A 21,623-nucleotide genomic window follows, 5' to 3' on the forward strand; every position below is an offset into this window, starting at 1 on the left:
TCAGACCTGGAGCGTCCCCCGTGTGCTAAGTGTTTAGGAGAACTACGGTGGCTTACATGAAAAACACAGAGATGCAAATGGCCCCATCTAGAGCCTGCGTTTGTCTGTTCTGGGGTATCGTACGATCTACATGGTCCACTCCTTGGACAAGGACCCACTCCTTATGTCGATATAAGTGGCTCATTCTTAGGGAACAAAACACAACAATTCTCAGTTTCAGGTAACTATAAACTAATGAAAACATTGTTATGAATATACCACATTTGCCAACAGATGCCCCTAAATCTTGAACACTGAACCTTTAAAGTTGAAGACAGAAAATTACAATCTAGATATTGTAAAATCCAAACACAAGAAGTCAGGACTTTTCCAATAACAAGTGACTTGGGGTTTTAAATTAAATGCACATTTTAATAAATAAATCCATAGCATACATTTTAAAGTGCTATATAATTAAAATTGTACTTGAAGCTGCACAGTTAAGCAGTTCAGTATAGTACATCCTGCATAATGATCAAGTAGCCACACAGTACATAAATATGTAAGCCCATGCCGTTTCAAGTATGCAGGTTCACTGCTTCATATTGCGTCAGCTGAATCATGTTATTTCCAGAAATATTGCATTGGATAGAGAGCCAAGGCTTCACAGTTCTGACAAAACAGATGTTTGTAATAACAAGAGTAACATATTACTTCAGGTAGGGATGACCCGATTTATCAGAACATCGGTATCTGCTGATATTCGGCTTGTTGACTGCCGTCAGCTTATCAGCAAATAAGGTGACATTCAGTGGCCGATGTTTTTCTGTTGGGTCACATCAATGCCACTGCGATTAGCAATGGCACATTCATTAGCAAAATGTGCTCTCCTTATCAAAGAAAAACTTGAATTAACCCTCTCAGGTTATGTTTTACCAGTTCATTTCCTTTATAAAACAAAGAAGAGAACAAAAAGCCAAGCTTAGTAGTAGAATATCCCCATAAACTCCAGCAAATCTGTCCTGAGGAACAAGTTGTCATTACATGTAGTGCATCGGCTCGTCAGCCTCGGCAACTAGCGACAGCAGGATGGCTTTGGGAGTGTTCTCGAAAAGCGCTGCTCTGTTCTGAGTTTGGCCCTTCTTGACCCAGTGGCCGTAGATCTTGAATGCACATGCGTCAATGAGCTTGCGGATGGGCTTGACGGCGTAGGGGTCGCTCTTGATCACTTCCTTGGTGACGGGCTTGGCACGGCGGTAGTTGCAGTAGATTCGCATTGTGGCGAGAACTGTCATGCAAATGACCTGAAGGAGAAAGTGTGGGAAAGTTTACCTGGTGCCTCTGAGTACTTAGGATGTGTTAAATGTGGGGAAAGTGTGCACTTATCACCTTAATAAAGTTTAGGTACATCAAACACCCATTACACACACCTAGTTCACCCACACAGGCGTTTTCACTTATTCTGCAGACTTAGACTTTTCTGTGGACTGTGTGTAAGGAATTTGATTAATGTCTATCTTATCCTTCTATTAGTTTTGTTTCACTGACTTTATTATTCTTCTAAACACAGTTTTAGGGTTGATGTTCCACCTTATACTCAACCATTTGTTTTATTTATTGCAGTGCACAATGAAGTTAATGCTATTTGAACATCAACCTGCTAAGACTTAAAACTTGTCTAAATTGTCTAAAGTTAAGTAAGACATTAAATATCTAATCATCTGGATAAATACAGAGAATGATGTATATAAAGGAACCAATATGTTGCAAATTTATCTTATTTGTTTTAACTCAAAGCTACAGTTGGTAATTTTTATGAAAATAACTTTGTCATATTTGATAAAACGGTCACAATATTCAAAAAGAAGTATACATTAGAAAGATAGTTTGTGAAAAAAAGTCTGTCCTCCTCTTCCTTCTGCTTCTCACGGCACTGGCTAGAATCAGACCGCCCACCCAAAACAACCAATCAAAGCTGAAGAGTCTCTAACGCAGCTGTAAATCATTCATTACTACTGAACTGTTGTCATACTATCAAACTAGGCAGCACTGATCATACATGAATCAAGATTTTATTACTGCATTGCCTATTTTTCTCCTCAAAGGTTTTCAGAAACATTTTGTGCACTGTTTAGCTGTAAAATGAAAAATTTTGTGATTCAGCCGCCATGTTGGAAACAGTTGATGGAAGTATGAAGCACAACCCAATGGCCAGACTAACAAATGTGTTTCTGGAAACATTTTAGGTGAGAAATAGGCAATGCAGTGACATAATCTTGGTTTACATTTGATCCATTGACCCAATTTTTAATACTTATGTACTGTTCATATACTTCTTTATATAGTCTTTAATGTGCTTGTCTGTGAACTTCTGAACACTTAATGTACCACTGGAGACAACTGTTTTCACTGTACAGCTATGCAATGACAATAAAGGCATTGAACTGAATAAATATAACAAGAGATAAATGATTAACACAGGCACACAGGGTTAATGCTGGGACAGAGTATGGTTATTTAACTCTGTGATGAAAAGTGACTGTAGGCCGTTATGGAGTTTGATAGTTTGTGGCAAAGTGAATGTTGCTTCACGTATATTTTAATAAAAGTTTACAATCACTGTGTGATATTATAGTTTGAAAGCTGTCCTTGTTGCTGTGTCAAGCCAGAGAATCCATCTGATCTCCATGTTTGTCCTTAGTTTCTTTTATGGGCATTGACATTATGAAATGTACTTATTTTACACACTGGAAATAAACCTTAACATTTATGGTCTGTGTATGTATATGCAATTAAAAAACTGAGTGATAATCTTTTACATCTCACCTTGAACCGCCTGTATGGACTGAACTGTCGTACTTCATCCACCACATACTGTGAAAAGAACGAGTGGTTGAGGACATCTGTAGCTGTGTATCGCTGGTTTGGGTCCACCACCAGCATCCGAGAGATCTAAGGTACCAACACATGACGTAATTGTCGTTAAAACTCGGTCAAACATCATTAGTATCATTACTACAACCAGCAAAAGTAGAAGTGGAGACAAGAGCCTACCAAATCTTTGACAGTGTCTGAGCGGTCCTCCCACTCTGGAGACAAGAAGTCATATTGCCCAGACAATATCATACGCAGCATCAGCATCTGTTTCCTGTGCCAGAAGGGCGGCGAGCCTGCAAGCAGCGTGTACATGATCACCCCTGAGCTCCATCTGCAGGTGGAAACCAGGAGAAAACCAGCTTACAAGGTATGTTAACTGTGTGCGTTCACTATAATAACCTGGAGAGTGTGTAAGCTGAGTCATAGACAAAATAACATGAGTGTTGGGTTGCAAATACATTGCACAAGAGATTGACATTGCAGCAGAATTTGTACATTTGTGCACTATTTGTTAACTTTGTTGTTTGTATGTTTACAATGTCTGTCTGGCATTCTGACAGCTTTCTGCTGTGTCGTGTGATCGTTGTCTCTGCACACCCACATGTCCACAGCAGTCCCATATCCTGCATGCCCCCCGTCCATGGAGCACTCGATGATCTCAGGAGCGAGGTAACCAGGGGTCCCACACACCTCTGCATCACAAGACATGCGAAACATGTTAACTTTGAGCACCCACATTTACAAAGTTTGAAAAAACTACTCCAGAGAGAGCACCTTAATCTAATATTAATGTGTGGAGGGAGCGCGAGAAGGTTTACTGTTTCTCCAGTAGAAGTACTGTGGAATCATTTTATGAAAACTACTTAAATTAATGTAAACTTGTGCTCTTTTGAAGATAACATCAAGTAGACTAACAGTAACTTAATTACAAAAGGTCAGAAAAAGGGCTAATGTTGCATCCTCCTGACTATATATTAGAGGTAATTTAACATGAACATTACATATTTACCAACTAAACTAATATAGTATAATATTAGGATGCAGAGTAACATTAGACATACACCTTTCCAGATCCCGCTGTTAATGATCTGAGCAGTATTCTTTGAAAGGTCATTGCACTCAAAGTGTCCAGGACCACAGTAAAAAGATCTAAGTGTCCTGTTGCATCTTAACCTTTGTAAGAGCGACTGGGAGGAAAGTGCATGTTGTGCAACCAGACCCAGATTCTCCGCTGACCGCAAACAGCTGCTGGCATTGCACTGTAAGTTGTAAACATAGTAACTTTGTTGGAGCAGGACGCTCATATATCCTCAGCTGAATATGTTGGGGTTAAGTTGTCAATCAACCCCTGATACTGTTTACTGCCGTGAATATGCCAGTGTGAGTGATTTGGGTCACTCTTTTTATTGTTTCATAAGAACCAGGTCAGCCTGAACGTCCGTGTGCTCCTTAATCTGACGTACTGCAGCAGCGGCACTGAATGAATGAGCGGGGACCGATTAAATCAGACTCAATTTGAGACCTTTGCCTGCCAAGGCCAATGGTGCATTCATTTGCTCTTCAGCCAGTCTTTCTTTCAACATTGGTGCATTCATGAGCTTTAACTTTTAATGTAGAAACAACTTGGACACTTCAAAAAACATGTGTTGTGTTTCTTGCTCGGAGCATTTTAACAACATGTTGATGATAACGAAGAGTGAAGAGAAGGGGTGGGGTGAGATACAAAATACAATGAGGTACTCATTTTTCAAATTATTCCAACACCAAATAAATGCAGCACAAGGCTTAATAAATAACTGGGACGCTGCTTCTTGCCCCTCAAAGAACGACAATGCTTAGTAATATTTCTGTAACATTATATTAAGCTCACATAGCCTACCTACATACAGGTGGGATGCTGAACCAATGTCTTAAAATGGATATTTTATTTTTATTAATTTAAACATACAAATAGTGACTGGTATCTCATTAAAGATAAGTTTTGTGAGGCAGAAAGAAGTGGCTGTTGATGTGCATGTAGGCCAACTATAGCCGAGTATCTCAGAGAAACTTGAAGGAAGCTATACTCTGAAAAGAACTGGCCGGTCTCCCTCCCTCTTCCCTTTCTGTTCTCCTTCTCCTGCAGGGCATGTGTGTGGCAGAGGGCGTGACTGGCTTCTGCAACAGCAGCAGAGGAGGCACACCTGTCTCCACTCAGCTCATCCACCTGCCCAAACAAGCCCTGTTTTCACACCACTACTCTGCCTGATAATTCTGTATAGTTCAATAGTGCTCTCTGATCTTTAAAGTGTCCCTTCACTGATTTTGTTTGAGTTTCCAATTTGCTTGTGATTATTTTTTATGTTCCAGTGTTTCTTGCATGTGCTCAGGTACTCCTGTGTACCTCGCTGTGTCGCCAGTCTTTGTGTTTTCAGTGCCAGAGTTTTTTCCACGTGCTCAGCCTTCACCTGAGATTTTTCTACAAGCCAGCCACCTCCCTGCCTTCAGTGTCTGTGCCTTTGTTTTTTGCTTTTATACAATAAACTCTTTACCTACCAGTGTCAGTCTCTGCTATGGGGTCCAACATATCTAAAACAATTTAGATGTAAATGTGTTACTTTGAAATGACCTTAAAGTGGAAACTGACAACATTAAAATCCCCTTTGGTAATCCAGAATGCAAATGTGCATTTCCTGAGATAAGAAAGAAAGGACCCACCTTACCCTCCTTGTTTTTGTCGACTGGAATATTTAGGTTTAAGCAAGAGGAGTGAGACTGGTTGGGGTCAGAGTAAGAATGCCAGGGTAGGCCCACACAGATGGTGTCATTATTCTAAAGTCATTACTTTGTCCATGTCTACATTTTTTTTAATTTATTCTGATAATCTAATTAGGTTTGGTTTCCATGCAAGCTTTCACCGACCTTTGAGCTTCTGTCCCGGCTGGTTTTGCACAGCGAAGCCGAAGTCGGTGAGTTTGATGTTCATCTCGTCGTCTAAAAGGATGTTCTCAGGCTTCAGGTCCCGATGGACGATGTTCTGACTGTGGAGATACTGGACCACTTCCATCAGAGCGCGCATGATCTTTCTAAAACCACCACACACTCAAGAGTCAGGAGAATTCATCCTTTTGTCTTTGTAAATAGTTCAAATAGTGTATATGACACTCACTGACCTGGTTTCCTTCTCACTCAGTGTAACTTTCTCTGTGAGGTAGTCAAAAAGTTCACCCCTCTTCATGCTGCCAGAAAAAAAACAACTTTTAACAGCTGCTGCTTGAATTTCCATTTAAAACTCTGGTGTGTAAAACTTGAGATCTGACACTTACAGGTCAAAAACCAGGAAGTAGAAGGCTTTGGACTCATAGCAGTCTTTAAGCTGAACTGGAGAGGAGAGATATATATTTGAGATACACTCAGTAGTAACCCTTTGAAATCTAAGGAAATTGTCTTGATTTATTTTCCAAAAAATGGGAGGAAGGCAATGAGCACCGAAAGAAGAATGGCCCAAAAAGTACAAGAAAATAACCATAATATTAAAAAAGAAACACAAAAAACAACAAACTGTTTAAAGCAACAACAACAACAAAGAAATAAGCTTCAAAAAAGTGCCCAAAGAATTAAAAATAATTTTAAATATTCTGATTATTATAAATATTGTTTTTTGCTTTTTAAAAATATTTTTTTGAAATCTGCTAATTTCTTGCAGTTTATGGAAGATTTCTTACCAAGTTGCTCATTGCCTTTTTACCTGTGTTTTTGAAAGAAATTGCACCAATTTGCTCAGGGTCAAAGACAAGCTTTTTTGACACAGTTAATGTATGATTCATGTTTTGTTAAAACTGCTGATGCACCCAGTTTTGGTCAAAAACTGACTCATGGGTTTTTAATGAATGTGCTTACTGATGTTGTTCTGTCCATAGACTTTCTTCAGGATGTCGATCTCCTTCACTGTCGCCTCTCTGATCTCCTCGATCTCCTGCGGGGTCATCTTGTCCGACGGGGTGATGTCAATGATCTTCACGGCGTATTCCTGAGACGTCCGTTTGTTGATGCAGCGACGCACCACGCTGCTTACTCCCCTAAGACAAAGACAGAGTTTGTCATCTACAGCTTTGTCGGTCCACTTATTTCCTCAGAGTTTTGTGTTTGTGCAGCTGCAAAAACAACATGTTTGTGTGCTTCGGACAGCAACAAACTGAATGTTTCTGTGATAACTGTGGGATTTTATGTTCTCAGTATGCTGTGAGTGTGTTAAGTAAGTGTTTTCCATGTTCATCCTCTGTGATACGAAGAGCATCGAGTTACAGATTGTAACCTTCTCATTCATTTCAAAGAATCGTTCAGAGGATACTAAAATGACTCTGCGTCCCCTATTTTTGAAGCAATGTGAAGAGTACTAGAGCAGCTGAACACACTGTCCAAATCCCGTGACCTCATGACCTGCATGTGAGAAAGGGAGTGAGATTACATAATCTGACAGCATGCCGTCCAATTCCTGGCCGCTCTCAACACTAAACCCTTTGTCCGAAACACGCTGAAGTTAATGAATGCTGCCTCCTTGAACACTGTGCGCTTTACGTAACAGCACCACCGTCTGACTGATGGTGGGGAATGACAATGAGAGAGAAAACTCAGGCACCCCTGACATCTCAGGGACTTCTGGGAAACTTCGGGGACACCATTCGGCTTGTTTCTGAGCTTGTACACCAATAGTGTCCCAATCAAATAAACTCATGTGGTGCATTGTATTATCTTGTATTGTGCTATTAAATTAAGAAACTGGATGAAGTTGTCAAGTTCTAGACCACAAAGTTAATGTAGAAGATGGATTTGGATTCTTCTTATGCAATGTATCTCCTATATGGCTTTTTGTCCTTTTATCCTGTGATCTATGATTTATGAGTGCAACACGTGTTGAACTTTGCACATAGATGAGGCACTTTATACCATGCACTCCAATGCCATACAGTTTACGTTGCTACAGTTAATGCACTTTTGTCCTCCGTATAAATTGTTGTGTTGTTTGAGATTTAAAAGACCTCGGCCTCAGTATATTGGTATTTGACGCCGGCGGCCACTGTCCAAGAGTCAGTATTTGACAAGTTGGGAATGAGACAAGGTTGCATTAAAGGTTACAAATGTCTACTGGTTGTGACCATTTCAGTTAAAAGCATTGTATTTCTTGCTTTACTCAAATAGTTTTGGAATCCCAAAGAAATATTAGTGTCCAGTCCAGTAAATATTAGAGGACTCGTCAGATTTAACTTGTGCCCCCCTGTTGGGGCCCTCAGGGTGGGATCCCCTGCTGTAGGATATTTTAAGACGCTTGATACATACCTTCCCAGAATCTCCTTGGACTCATACTTGTCGTAGAACTCCTGGGCTCCCGCCGAGTCAGAGACCTCCTCCTCTCTGGTCATGGTGGCTGTGATGCTGGTTCACCTCTGAGGCTGCACGATTGCTCTCCTCTCACAGCTCACAGCAGCTCGCTGATGGAAACAGCATTTGCAATGACACAACACAGCTTTATAAAGGTGTGACAACTGTATCAGCGATGGGAAAGAACCTTTGATAAAATACTTAAAATGTAGCAGCAGAAGCCCTATTTATTGTCATATGTTGTCATGATGTTAACCCTGTTAATCTGGATCGACCTCGGTTTTCTTGTACAGCGTTCAGACACCTTTCACAAGTATTTCAATCTTTGAAACAGGATTTCTTTTGAAGGAAAAAAGGCAATTGGCAACTTGGAATGAAATGTCCCGCAAATTGCAAAAAACTGCACTGCTGATGCATTAAGGGCCCCGTATTGTAAAAATGTCAGATCTCCATGTCTTTTTTATTATAAAACTGTATAGGTGTCCACGGAGAAAAGCACACAGTCGACTTTAAATGAGCTGTCAAGACTTTTGTGAAGTTGTGATGTCACAAACTACTATATAGACTACTTGTATTTCCTGTTGATTTTATGGTGCATGTGAATGCCATCAGCTGACAGGAAGTAAACAGGGACTCAAGCTGTTGCTTAGCAATGCAATTCGAATGAAGCGGTCTATAAAGATAGAAAGTGCCGCTACAGTCATTCCCCATGGCTTTAATGACAGTGCAGAGACACCAAGAGCGCAGATGTGGAAAACCCAAAACTATGACCAATCAGAGCAGACTTTACTTTTTCTGTACGGGGGCTTAAAGAGACAGGTTCAAAAACTGAGCGTTTAAAACAAAGTAGATTCAAATATATTCAGACAGACAGAATGAGAAAAATAAAGTGTTTTTTGAACATTAAAGCATGTAAACATGTTTTAGTAGAAACATAAAATAACAGTATGAACCGGAGAATGATCATAATATGGGACCTTTAATTTATAAGAAGCACTTTAATGCTGTAGCAGGTCAAGGCAACGCTCATTTAACAGTTAAGCTGCATTAATTAGCTGATTAATCAGTAAATTGACAAAAACTAGCCACCACCTGCACTGATAAGCTATTAATTGTTAAAGTTATACTTGATGCAGAAATGACAAACATTTGCTATCTGCAGCTGTTTTTATATTTATATGGCTGTAAATTGAGTATTTTTGAGCTTACAAGTAACTGATGCAACTTTGTGCTTGTAAATTTATGATGGCTATTTTAAACTTTTTTTTTTTATCATTTCATCGATGCATCAGTAGACTTGTATCAGTAGCCATTATCCTCTAAATGAACTTCATGTACTGTTGGTTAAATTGATTTGTAGAATTAAATTACGTTTTGTGATCGATTGGTTTGCATGTAAAATCTTAACCGGCAGAGTGACAACTAAAAGCATAGCCTTATATTGGAGTGTATATTATATAGAATTTATTTTTAGTTTAGTTCTGTTTTATATTTCTCATTTTTTTTGTTTCTGTTTGTTTTTCTCCTTAATTTAAGGGGTAGGTCCATTTGTATAAACGTGTGGCTTCTTGACCTCTATTGGCACCTTTTTATTTTTTTTACTATCTGAATTTTAATAATAGAGTATTAAAACAGTAGTAGTAAAATATTACCATTTTAAAAAAAGAGTAAAAAGTGCAAGCAATTTTTGTAATGGAGTGCAATGCAGTGAAAGTAATAAGGAGAATAAAATGGAGGTAATCAAATATAATGAATATTTATAAGTACATTGCCCAGCTACACAGCCTGCAGAAAACTGTTTAAAATAGGACACCACGGGGGTTTCTATAGTGCCAGGATTAAAGTGATTTGCATCCTACACATTTCACCTTATTCTTAAAACGGTTTAAGAGGGTTTAAAATGTATAACTAATGGATTCTTATTCCTGGTGTATATAGACGCATTTGTCACTAACAATACTATATATGTGTCACGTGTCTCAGTCATGTTGATTGAACAACTCTAATTAGCGATCAATACATGTTTTGGATCTAGATTTAATGTCATAGCCGACATATCACGGGGTTTAGACTAATGAAGGCACAGTGTGAACTAGATCTCCTCTCATCCTCTGTAGCCATTTGACCTTTAGCGGGGTCCACTTCCAGTAATGAATAAATAAATAAATAATTTAAAAAACAACGGTCACTCACCGTGTCGCGTGTGGGTCAGTCCCTGTTACAAACAGTATCCATCATTATCAGTCGGTTCTGTTCACAAAGTGGCAGAGGACGGTCCAAAAGCTCAGTCAGATCCCGGTGCTGTCGCTGCTCAGTGGGGTCGCTGCCATTGCAAAGGGTGAGCTTTAATGTCAGATGCCAAAAATAAATTTGTTGCCTCCAAAGCAGCAGCAGCAGCAGCACACTGTGAACGCGTGTCCGCACAAAAACCAGATACACGAAATAACACCCGCAGCTCCTGTCCTCGCCACGAGGCATTTGGAGAGAGGGCTGTCCTTCAATACCAACACTACTCAGCATGCAACGTCTAACTCGTGGTTTTGCACTGAGACAAGAGTGACATGACAGGTGCTGGACCCCTGTCTTATCTAATGAAAGAAAGTGCATGTAAAAATAGAAATATTTCATAGTATGTCCAGTGAAATAAATCATCACACCTCACCTTTTTTTAAGTGCTTTATTATTTTTGAAACACACAGGTGGAAACTGATGGTTTTACATGTTATAATGATCTACAATTGCAGTTCTATTTAAATTAAAAGCACTAAGGCCTACACTCATGAAAAACAACTGGAATCAACACGCAGCAAAATATATAAACATTATTTATACGACTATTATTACAAACTCAGCAGCAATATCCTGAGAATAAACTCAATGACACTGGCTGGTGATGATCAACTGTCAAAATAAAGTATGTTTATTGATCTCTTGTGAATTAACAGCCTCAGTATCCATCCAGTCTGGTTACTTATTATCATTTTTTTGCGTTCTTCATTTTGCAGGTTTTTTATCTCAGCCTCATGACAGACCTGTGGAGAAAAGAAGACTTTTAGACAAATTGTCACAGATCCAATAATTCATTTGGCAACTTTAAAAATCTTACAGTACAAGAAAAAAGTCGTACATCTGAAGGATTGAGAATGCCTTTAAAGCTACGCCTCCATATGGCCACACTGTGTATTGCAAGATATTACATCAGAACCATGACTTGCATAATGTTTTTGCTTTTGGCTATGACGTCTGGATGACCAAGTGCTTATGCAAAGCTTCCTTATTTGGCATTGTTAAATAATAAAGCTTAAAAAATACTCCACAAAAACAAGACTGCAGAGACAATGGATCAATCTGTTACACAATAAGAGAATGCAAGTCTTTCCACACAAATAAAGAATCTAAAGAATTTCACTGTAAAGCAAAAAAATCAGTGTCTTTGTTTATGTCCTTTGCACATCTGAAAAAAACTGTTCTTCCAATCTGCTTCGCACTCCCTGTGTGTACTGCTGGGGACCCAAATGACATGCACTGTTGAATTTTGTGCAAATTGGACATAGGACACATTCAATATTATTTAACTTTGAATAAAAAATTGGGCAGCATCCTGTGCAGCAGTGTGGGGTGTGGCTTCAGAACTCCTCTGACTAGGGTTTTTTCCTACTGCTGGATGTAAAATCGCTACAACTGAACATTTCTTTACTCTCTTGGAGTCATGAGCAGATAGTCCACAGAAACAGTGTCACCAGTTTGTCATACCAACTTATTAGACTAACAAAACAAGCAACTACTGTTACTATTTAGAAATGAATGATTACCCATTTCACTAATGTTTCTGGCTGCATCTAGCTGCAACTTGAGTGTTTTAAGGGGTGGATTTTGTGATTTTGACACCCCAGGCAAACACAATCTTTACCTTTCACCCTTTCTTTAACTCTGAGTATCTGTATTGGCAGAAGAAGTACTCATAAACTTGCAAAAGCAGAGGATAAGCTATCAGCCCATTTTGATCCGGCATGTTTTACTGCACTAGTAACAATGATGCTACAATTACATTAGTGGCCCAAGACTGCACTGTTGGACTGCCGTGCACACCTGTCAACAAGCAATAAATCCATATGTACGCTAACTTTTATAACTCAGCACTTTCACTCACCGTTAGCAAACTTGCACTGTTTCAACACCTCACTGAAGCCCTCGCAGAGCTTGAGGTCACTCTGGTTTTGGGCACACTCGATGAACTGTTTGAGCTCATAGGAGCAGGCCTGCTGCTGCTGAGGAGCCTCCTGGTACATGGGCTGCTGCTGGTACGGCTGCTGCTGGTACGGCTGCTGCTGGTACGGCTGCTGCTGGTACGGCTCCTGAAAGGCACATGCAGTTTGCATTTCGAGGGCAATTTCTTTGTCTCCCTGTATTTTGTTTCAGCTTTTAGTATATGACATCCTTTTGACAATACTACCAGAAAAAAATGATTTGATTTTTGGTTTGGGTTTGTTTTGTAAACGTGTAGAAAAAGCAAAAGATTAGAAGCCGAAAGTGGCTAGTGAAGATACCTCCCCTAAAAGAAAAACTATAATCACTCATGAAAAGAGAAAAGATAAAGACATAGATTGCATAATTTATCAAAATTTCAAGACTAAGCAGTAATACAAAGTTGATAAAAATGTACAAATGACAAAACAATTTTATTTACAAAGTGAAATGGATTACAAATGAATCAATGAAGTGCTATGAGTCTATGCAAATTAGAGTCCTTTTCAGATGTTTTTTAAATAATGATAATGGTAGTGATGGAAGTAGGTTGTTCCACAGAGACAGTTCTCTGTATTTAGAGGAATATTGATAAAGGAGTGAGACAATACAGAAGATAAAAGTCCTTATAAGGCTTTGTGGGACGTGTCCATACAAAAATTAAGATGCCTAACACAGCGGTGTCATGCTACTGTCAAAATGTTTGAAGACGTCTCACATGACAAGATATGTGACATGTGGCTTTGTTTTTCATGTTTCCCTTCTGATTTTTTTTAATTAAAGACAGGCACGCAAGAGAGTACAGTGAAATCATTCAGCACACAATTACATTTTTATATCTGCTATAGATACACCAACGTTAAAGTAATAGTATGATTATGATTATGGTTCGCAATAATCCCAAATAACCCGACATGATTTGGTAACTTAACAACATCTCATGAGTGCTCATCATTAGTTTGCCTTTGAAACACACCTGTTTTTTTGGTACTGCTTCCTCCCTCCCACGAGTCAGACACACTAATCTACCCCGAGGCTATTCCAGTCCTCTGACCTGCTAAACTAAAGTTTATTTACCTGGTATGTGACATCAGGCCTGGCAGCTTCTGAGTGTCCGCCGCCGAAGCCTCCGGTCATGGCGTGGCCAATGGTGTGTCCCACTGCAGAGCCCACAGCCACTCCACCGGCTGTAGCCGCCATCTGGGCGAACATGCCAGGCTGCCTGGGTGCTGCAGCCGGAGCTCCCACAGCAGATGGAGGAGCTTGTGTTGGAGCCGGGGCATAGGAGGGAGGAGGTGCAGCCCTGGCCATAGGTGGTGGTGATGGGGGAGCCCGGCTGTACAGAGAAAGTCATTTTAAAAATCTAAACACAAATAGACATCTGACACTACCTGTAGATGCTGGTATAAGACTTTTTACAATACTTGGAAATGTAAGTAAATGCTAATACGAAAGGGTCAACAAGGCCACAAAGATAAATAAGACTGCAAATATTTAATTAAAAAGTAAAGCTTTCAATCTGGTTGCGTGATGTTTTTTTCTAAGCTTGGAAAAACTAAAAAACTCTCTCAGAGGAGACACTGATGGCTTCTTGAAGGTATGGAGACCGTTTATTGAGTATTTTTTTAAATACCTATCAAACTATCCTTCAGATTAAGAATAGAAACTATGTCTTGTTTAACATATGTATAATCTGTTCTTTTTATTTGATCTGTAAGCACATTGGTGCCTCTGTAACCACTTCATCCCATTTACTCTATCACACGTGGGTTTTCTCTTTATGCATTTATTGTACTTCTGTTTAATTATTTTACTTACTTATTTTCCCTTCATGTTGTTTTTTTCTCTTTTGCTGTTTCTTGAGTTGTAATTTTACAGTTACAGTACAAGAAGAAAATATAAGGTGATACGTACACATCAGCAAATGTTGTCCTTGTCTTGCTTTCACAAATAAAATAGTTGAAATAAAGGCAAGCTGTTACTCTTTAAGCCTTCATCATGGCAAAAGTTTGACAAAAATAAAAGACAACATATCTTTTGGCTACATGAATCTTACACGAAAGCTATTTGAAGAGTGCAACAGATTGTTAAAACAGCAGAAAATATCAGTGCTGCATAACTCTGTATGAAACTGTATGTGGCACTGGAGCCTGGTGTCACTTGAGGTCGCTGATATGAGGTTTCCCCTGGACAATTTGGCATTAGCGCTGTTAATGCTGACACCATCATGTTGGTCCTAAGAGTCCAAAACTTGAATGCAGTACTTAATCTAATCTAGTGTGGGTAGCAAGCTCACAGGTAACTTATGTAATAAATGATGATCAGTAACATTATTATTATTATTGAATTGTAGAGCTTTATAACGACTTTACACTGATAAAAATCGCATGTGCTATAAAGTAGCAATAACCCCGAGCTCCTAAATGCGGCTTGACAAAAATAAAGTATCAAAGGAAGCTGCGGGTTTAATGGATACTTATCCGAGCTGCCTGTAGTTTTATGTACTTCTAAATACCTTAAAATGTTAATGTGGTGATGCCACAAAACAGGAAACGTTAAAACAGCATGATGCAGATTATTGCCAACATTATGACCTTCGTTTCTTCAATCAATAACTTTTTAAAAACACCAGTTTCCTTGCACGAAGGGAAGACATTTATTTGTACAAAATCAACCATTATCAGTGGATTATGATTTTCTTAATGTCCCCGACTAACAGAGGCTAACATGCTTATCTGTCAGGCTAGCTGGCTAAACTTGCTAGCAGCTATATTAGCATAAACACAATTCTGTCTTAAATGTTTAAACAACTTTTATTAAATGTTAGATATCAAACGTCACCTGGCTGGAGGAGCCATCCTGGATGTCCTGCTTCTGCTTCCCCTTGGCATTTTTAAATTAAGTATATATTCGTAAATTTTCTGGCTGATAATATAGACGCGATACTCCGCAGCTGCGTAATGTGTCGACCTTTATTACTAGTCCGGAACTTTCTGTGTGTTACATCATGTGCGTCTCGGTTAACTTCCGGTATGACGGAAACTACAAGGATGCTTTCGTCAGGAACTACAGATACACGCTGAACAAAAATGTAAACGCAACGCTTTTTTTTTTTTGCTGAAATTGTCCACATATTTGAGTGAAAGATCTAAGACTTTTTATGTTTACATTTTCTCTCAAAGTTTGGCCACAAATTTGTTAAAATCCGTGTTAGTGAGCCCTTCTTTTCCAGGATAATTCATCCACCTGACAGGTGTGACACATCAAGATGCTGGTTAACTATTTAAAATCTGAGGCAAATTAGCTCGATTTCTTTAAAAGACACAGAAAAAGGTAATGAGCGAGTTTAAGAAGAAATGATCCAGAAATTGGCAAGAAATGTGTAAAAACAGCAAGAATGTTATCAGAAAATAAGCACATAAAAAAAGAAAAATAGAAAACAAGGTCGGCATTTTTTCCCTAGCTTTTTGGAAATAATTTTCTAAATCTACTAATTTCTAACAATTGGTGGAGCATTTCTTACCAAGTTCCTCATTGCCTTTTTCTACATTGAAAAAAAAAGTAATCAGACCAATTTGCTCAGAGCATAGACTGTAGCCTATATAAAGATATATAGATACTGTAGATAGATGACACAATGACACAATATATAATTTGCATTAATGTTACTGTGTCCAGCTAGAAATGAGAGCTACATATTGAATGGTAATTAGTAATTAAACAGCCGTTAATGAACTCTCAACAGCTTTACCAACACTGCACATTAGGTTACAAAAAATGACAACACATTTCTGTGTTCAGTAGGTTTATTTTTTTGTAAACAAATCTATACATGTGCAAAGCCAGCTCATAAAAAAACAAATAAAGTGTTATTTTTCTGAACAAAAGTATCACAAAAATACCCTGTCATACCAGAACATTATAGCAATAATAAGCGTTTAGAAAAGTACACAGCCAAGTATGAATATGTACTATAACTAAGAATTATGCACATCTTTTTTTATAAAGTTATATCATCTGTAGTATTCCACAGCCATATTTTATTTCATAATAACGATTTAAATAAAAAAAATGATCACTTATTTCTTAGATTAAGCAGTAAGCGAGAAACATGTTACTCTCTTTTCCCTTTCTTCTTTTTATCTGAAAATCTGCGTCGTTGGTGTTGGTGTCCGCCCCCTCGTCCGGATCTGTTTCCTTTTGCTCTTCGATCTTCCCACGCTGGCATTGGTGGCTCAATTTCCCCTGGTCGCCCTCCTCTGTCCGGTACGCTGCCCATCAGCGTCTAATGAGATCAAAAAAGAATTAGAAGCCATCTGCATTCTCAAATACAGACGCTGAGAATCACAGGCATGGTTTGTGACTGTTGTACCTTGTAGACGGGGGTGCTTTTTCCAGCCTTGATTGGCTCAATGAAGGACTGATCCTCTCTGGCGGCGATCAGAAGAGACAGGGAGACTCGGGAGGAGCCGGTGAGGGATGAAAGAGGAGGTACTGAGGCCAGCGCTTCATTGCGCTCCTGTGAATAAACGTTAGTTAAAAGTAAGCTGATAGGTTGATGCATTATTTGGCAAAACTGATATTTTACCTGTCAGGATTTGCATGCCCTTTATTATATTAACATAATATGAATGTTACATCTATGACATTCACACTCTCCAGTCAAAACAGCCTCAAATATCAGCTGGCTAAATTGTTACATAAAACAATGTTGCCAGCTGATATTTTGGACTGTTTTATTCTTACAGTGAGTTTAAAGTGAGATGAAACCATCAAACATGCCTACCTTTTGTTTTTCTCCCCATGCAAATGACTCGAGTGTAACCTGAAAGCGTTTGATCATCATCTGTCGGCGACACCGATAGTCCTCTGACAGAACTCGATTGATCTTTTTAACTTGCATCTGGAAAACAGAGAAGGGGGGGGGGTTAAATACTCATGGTAGATTACATATAATGTTTAATGACCTGCTAATGGCTGTGGCAACGTACCCACTGCTCTGAGCTGAGGCTGCGGTTAAGAAGTGGGTTTGTCATGCCTCCAGATGGTAGACGAGCAAGCCTCGACTCAACCTGCATTCAAATTTAAATCCACATTTAGAAAACCCACTCAGCTCTTCTCAGTTTGTAGTCATGACATATGTCAGTCACTTATGTCAAACTCACCTCACTCATCACATCTGTGAATTGAGAGGAGGAGTCCATGTCAAGAGCGTGCAGCAGTAATGTCCACTCTGCCTGCATCTCCGCGTTCCTTCTGTCTTTGTCATCATCATCATCTTCATATTCCTGAGAAAACTCCGTGAGTCTGTTATCTTCAACTCGCTGCTCTTTTTCAGACTCGTCTCCTGTTGTATTCTCCTCAGGATGCATTTCCTTATGCTTCATTATTCGAGCTGCTTGCAATTCTGATACAAGAAACTCTAAAGGATTGAATGATAATTTCAAGATTATACACCCTTCTTTTAAAAAGTTGAGCAGATGACACACAATCATCTGTTAAAACCTTCAACACAGCACACTACAACAGAGCCCGCCGGACTATTATTATCTCTCACCAGTGATTTTGTTGAGGCTGGATGGCTCCAGCACCTCTGAGGTCAGCACAGCGAGGGGAGAAAACATGCTTGACAGTAAATTTCTCAGCTCTCCCACCAGAAGGACGTCACCTGTCATGTTTGAGTCTGGTAAAAAAAAAAAGGGAAGACAAGCCGATTTCATTAATACAGAAAATCTCAAGAAGTGCTTTCTGTTAAAATGCATCCATAAACAATTCTGTGCAGTGTAATACAGTATTATATTGTACACAGTACTCTGCACTTTCATTTACATGTTGTACCATCATTTGTGATTATGGTATGAAATTTTAAAGGTATGATAACTGTCTCAGGCAATATCATGGCAGCATGGTATAAGGCAATTATTATTATTATTATTAGTAGTAGTAGTAGTAGTAGTAGTAGTAGTAGTAGTATTGTCTGGTAAAATGACCATTAAAGGAAGGGAAACAGAAATTGAAAGCATTTTAAAAATGGACACGTGCACATGTGCTGGTTAGATTCTCCACCTGGTTGCCTTTTTTCAATACCTTGCATAAGTAAATGTACACAGTATGACAATCGTGAATTTTCATACCACAGTATACATTGAAAACGGTATATTGCAGCAACTATTTGTGATTGGCATCTTCCTTTAATCTGCATGTATTGTATACTGTATAGCTCTTGTATTTATATGTAGAGGTAAAATGATGTACCAATCGAAATTAGCATATTGCAGAAATAATAGTATTGATGTACAGTACATGCTGGCCAATAAGTAAATCGAAATTGCAGTACAGGAATATCATATACATGGTTTATTTTGTCAACTCTAAAATGTTCTGATTAATATATATACTAGGGGACACAATTTAGGGATCCTTATATTAAAAAAAATGTATGTGTTTCTGTGGAAAACAACAACAAAAATAACTATAGGTCAATATATCACTATCAAAATGTTTATATCATGGGATCTGCCTTAAAAATCCTAAACAGTAAGACTGTAAGTCTTTTTCATTTTATTATGAATGTACGAATAGTAAAGATATATCTATTTTATATATATTTTGCTATATAAGTCTTATTTTATTCTACCTTAACAACAGAAGTCCATCCCAAAAAGAAACACAAAGAAATCAACCCTATGTATATATATATATATATATATAAATACAATTGTTTTACATATGTTTTAAAACGTGGTCAAAGTTATAATACATATTATGTCTCGTCACACATAAATAAATAACCTAAAATCGCCTTTAACAGATCTTGATGTTATTCTAATGTGTGCAGGTAGGAAAAGTCACCACCTGATGACTCTTGAGGTCTGACTGGACCGCATCAAACACCACAGACGACGCAATGTCCAACAGACTGCTGTTAATAATAATAATAATAAAAACCTTGTAGCTCCGGACAGACGGTCCTTAGCTGAGCAGTCAGCCAGGTGAGCAGCGGACAGGGAAGTTCATCACAGGTGCACCGTGACAGGCACGAGCTGCCCGGGTACCTACGCAGGAAGTAGAGACGACAGGTGAAACTATCACCTGCTGCAGCTCTGCTTATAGGATATCATTGTACACCGGAAAGGCATGATTTTAATGCTAAATTTAAATTTAATAAAGGAGTGAAGTGTTTATCCATATTTTTGTCATTATGGAGCAAACACTAGCTTTAAATGTGCTGCTAACGTTATAACTGTAAATGAAAGTAGGTGAGTACGCATCAAACAAGGACACAGTTACTTACCCTAAAGCTTTAATGGCTGAAACTGTCCCTACGCTCCTCTCCATTGCCACTATAAAGGTAAACAATTAACATTAATCTGTAACATCCAGTTAGATTCACCAACTCGTGAAAGTTCAAGCGTGTTTACAACAAGGTTTACAAAAAGTGCTTCCTCTTTTCACAGTGTTTAAGAGAAGATCACACACCGCCACCCGCTGGCCGGAGTGTGTACTGCGTCTATAATAATTTAATAAAAACAATAATTCACTTAACATTGAGTTATAAAATAAATACACGACAAACGATTTGAACTAAATAGAAACATTACAAAAAACATGGAGAAAAGATGTATAAAAATTACAAGAAAGAAAAGGGGCTATATGCAAAATCGCCATCTGTTTTTTAAAAAAAGTACAAAAAAAAAAAAAATTTCAACATCCAATTATTTCATTTTAATACAATTAGAAACAATAAGCAAAACATAGGGAGAAATATATACCAAAACCGGAAAGGAAAAAGGGGATATTATACATTATAAATTACCATGTATTTTATCATTTTAAAGCATTTCTATGTTTTAAATTAAGATTGTGAGTAAAGTAATAACAACAACAACAATAATAGAAATAATGATAGGAAGATGCCAATCAGTTGCTGAAATATACCATTTTCAGGGTACACTGCTCTATGAAAGACAACCAGGTGGTGAATCTCACCTGCAAATGTGCATTTACTTTCCTCCTTGACTGCCTTTCAGACTTTTGTTTTTGTTTTAATTTAATTACATTTCTAAAAATGCTTTAACAATAATTTTATCTATACACAAAACAAAGGGACAGAGTGCTTCACACAAAAATAAAATAAGATAAGGTGCCCAGAAATAATATAAGATGGTAATAAAAATAAACAGATAAGACATGCTGAAAATGATAGCACTGTGTTTTTATGAATTATAAGCTTTTAAAAAATATAAAACATTTTAAAATGTGATTTTAAAGATGTAACTGACTTGGTAAGTAGGGGATTTAAAGAAAAGTTTCTAAAGCTGAAACTGTCAGAAGTATGTAGTATAGTACTATCCTCAGCACACAATGGATTGATATTGTTGTTTTTACTGACTCTCCCGCAGCCTCTTCTTCCCTGACAAGAAACTTTCTCTTTTGATTAAAAGAAAAAACTGTGATACTGGTACAATGTTTCACAATAACCTCGTTATTTTATTCCTTGATCAAGAAATCTACCAGTGGGGAACAAATTGATGTATTTAACACATTTGTCCACCAGGAGCCACTAGAGGTCAAAAATGATCTAGAGTCCTGTTAACTGATAATGAAATATCACTATCACTGCACATTGCCTTTGCAACTGACTGCAAAGGTGGAGAGTAAAACAAAGTACTCAAATTTTTTAACTCAATTTCAACAATTAAGTGCAGTTCTGAGGTTTGTGTTCATCAGAATTTTTATTTGAAGCTCTTTAATATTAACATTTAAGGGGGAGTTACTGTTTCAGTTTTATGCACTACATTTATTTAAGACCTAGTCTGTGAGATATGGCCTAGTGAAGCACTGGATACAGTTATTCACTCCACTTCTACCAAAATTAAAATGCTGCTTACATATTAATTATTTTAATAAAATCAGACAATACTGTATGTACATATATTCTGCATAATCACTTTTGATACTTTTGTGAGAATTTACTGATTTACTGTAGCGACCACTATTAGCACACCCCTCAAACAGCTCTCCTTAGACACATAATCATATGGATATGTAAAGTTAGTAGCAGCCAAACACAAACCCAGCTTCATTTATCACTCTTGCTCTCTGGATGTATTTACATCAGTGTACATCCGCTGGTCGACAGGGACCTAATAATTTGGGGGCCT

The 21,623-nt window shown here is 38.2% G+C and overlaps 3 protein-coding genes across 4 annotated transcripts; all 3 read right to left on the minus strand.

The window, feature by feature from the left end:
• Positions 1 to 390: 390 nt before the first annotated feature.
• Positions 391 to 10,690, minus strand: LOC121943338 (phosphorylase b kinase gamma catalytic chain, skeletal muscle/heart isoform-like). The gene is made up of 10 exons (XM_042486859.2): positions 10,408 to 10,690; positions 8,173 to 8,324; positions 6,736 to 6,914; positions 6,162 to 6,216; positions 6,009 to 6,074; positions 5,758 to 5,921; positions 3,458 to 3,548; positions 3,034 to 3,187; positions 2,806 to 2,931; positions 391 to 1,283 (listed from the first exon to the last, which is right to left on the minus strand). Exons 2-10 carry the CDS (start codon positions 8,253 to 8,255, stop codon positions 1,020 to 1,022), a joined length of 1,182 nt encoding a protein of 393 aa, XP_042342793.1. The 5' UTR covers positions 8,256 to 8,324; positions 10,408 to 10,690; the 3' UTR covers positions 391 to 1,019.
• Positions 10,691 to 11,061: 371 nt separating this feature from the next.
• chchd2 (coiled-coil-helix-coiled-coil-helix domain containing 2) lies at positions 11,062 to 15,462 on the minus strand. Of its 2 annotated transcripts, none has more exons than XM_088078921.1 (4): positions 15,301 to 15,462; positions 13,537 to 13,795; positions 12,365 to 12,554; positions 11,062 to 11,246 (listed from the first exon to the last, which is right to left on the minus strand). In XM_088078921.1, the coding sequence occupies exons 1-4, from the start codon at positions 15,348 to 15,350 to the stop codon at positions 11,236 to 11,238; spliced, it is 510 nt and encodes a 169-aa protein (XP_087935047.1). In that variant the 5' UTR covers positions 15,351 to 15,462; the 3' UTR covers positions 11,062 to 11,235. The 2 variants fall into 2 exon arrangements, with proteins under 2 accessions (XP_087935047.1, XP_042342794.2); XM_042486860.2 differs by having other exon boundaries at positions 12,365 to 12,569.
• Positions 15,463 to 16,247: 785 nt separating this feature from the next.
• Positions 16,248 to 19,915, minus strand: LOC121943595 (tRNA-splicing ligase complex subunit FAM98B). The gene is made up of 8 exons (XM_088078922.1): positions 19,754 to 19,915; positions 19,408 to 19,514; positions 18,017 to 18,142; positions 17,625 to 17,881; positions 17,451 to 17,531; positions 17,246 to 17,362; positions 16,832 to 16,978; positions 16,248 to 16,744 (listed from the first exon to the last, which is right to left on the minus strand). The coding sequence occupies exons 1-8, from the start codon at positions 19,795 to 19,797 to the stop codon at positions 16,574 to 16,576; spliced, it is 1,050 nt and encodes a 349-aa protein (XP_087935048.1). The 5' UTR covers positions 19,798 to 19,915; the 3' UTR covers positions 16,248 to 16,573.
• Between the last annotated feature and the right edge of the window lie 1,708 nt (positions 19,916 to 21,623).

This window comes from Plectropomus leopardus, chromosome 6, assembly GCF_026936395.1.
Source record: "Plectropomus leopardus strain MGB_pleo_1.0 chromosome 6, ASM2693639v1, whole genome shotgun sequence".
Lineage (NCBI taxonomy): Eukaryota > Metazoa > Chordata > Actinopteri > Perciformes > Serranidae > Plectropomus > Plectropomus leopardus.

Excerpts from the sequence above, each read along its gene's own strand:
- LOC121943595 (XM_088078922.1), bottom strand. The coding sequence starts at position 19,797 with ATGGAGAGGAGCGTAGGGACAGTTTCAGCCATTAAAGCTTTAGG. Across the intron at positions 17,532-17,624 it reads TCACAGATGTGATGAGTGAG|GTTGAGTCGAGGCTTGCTCG; the intron begins GTGAGTTTGACA and ends ATTTGAATGCAG. Across the intron at positions 17,363-17,450 it reads GCCTCAGCTCAGAGCAGTGG|ATGCAAGTTAAAAAGATCAA; the intron begins GTACGTTGCCAC and ends TCTGTTTTCCAG.
- LOC121943338 (XM_042486859.2), bottom strand. The coding sequence starts at position 8,255 with ATGACCAGAGAGGAGGAGGTCTCTGACTCGGCGGGAGCCCAGGAGTTC. Across the intron at positions 6,075-6,161 it reads TACTTCCTGGTTTTTGACCT|CATGAAGAGGGGTGAACTTT; the intron begins GTAAGTGTCAGA and ends TTTTTCTGGCAG. Across the intron at positions 5,922-6,008 it reads CTGAGTGAGAAGGAAACCAG|AAAGATCATGCGCGCTCTGA; the intron begins GTCAGTGAGTGT and ends TGGTGGTTTTAG.
- chchd2 (XM_042486860.2), bottom strand. The coding sequence starts at position 15,350 with ATGCCAAGGGGAAGCAGAAGCAGGACATCCAGGATGGCTCCTCCAGCC. Across the intron at positions 13,796-15,300 it reads AGGATGGCTCCTCCAGCCAG|CCGGGCTCCCCCATCACCAC; the intron begins GTGACGTTTGAT and ends TTCTCTGTACAG. Across the intron at positions 12,570-13,536 it reads GGCCTGATGTCACATACCAG|GAGCCGTACCAGCAGCAGCC; the intron begins GTAAATAAACTT and ends TGTGCCTTTCAG.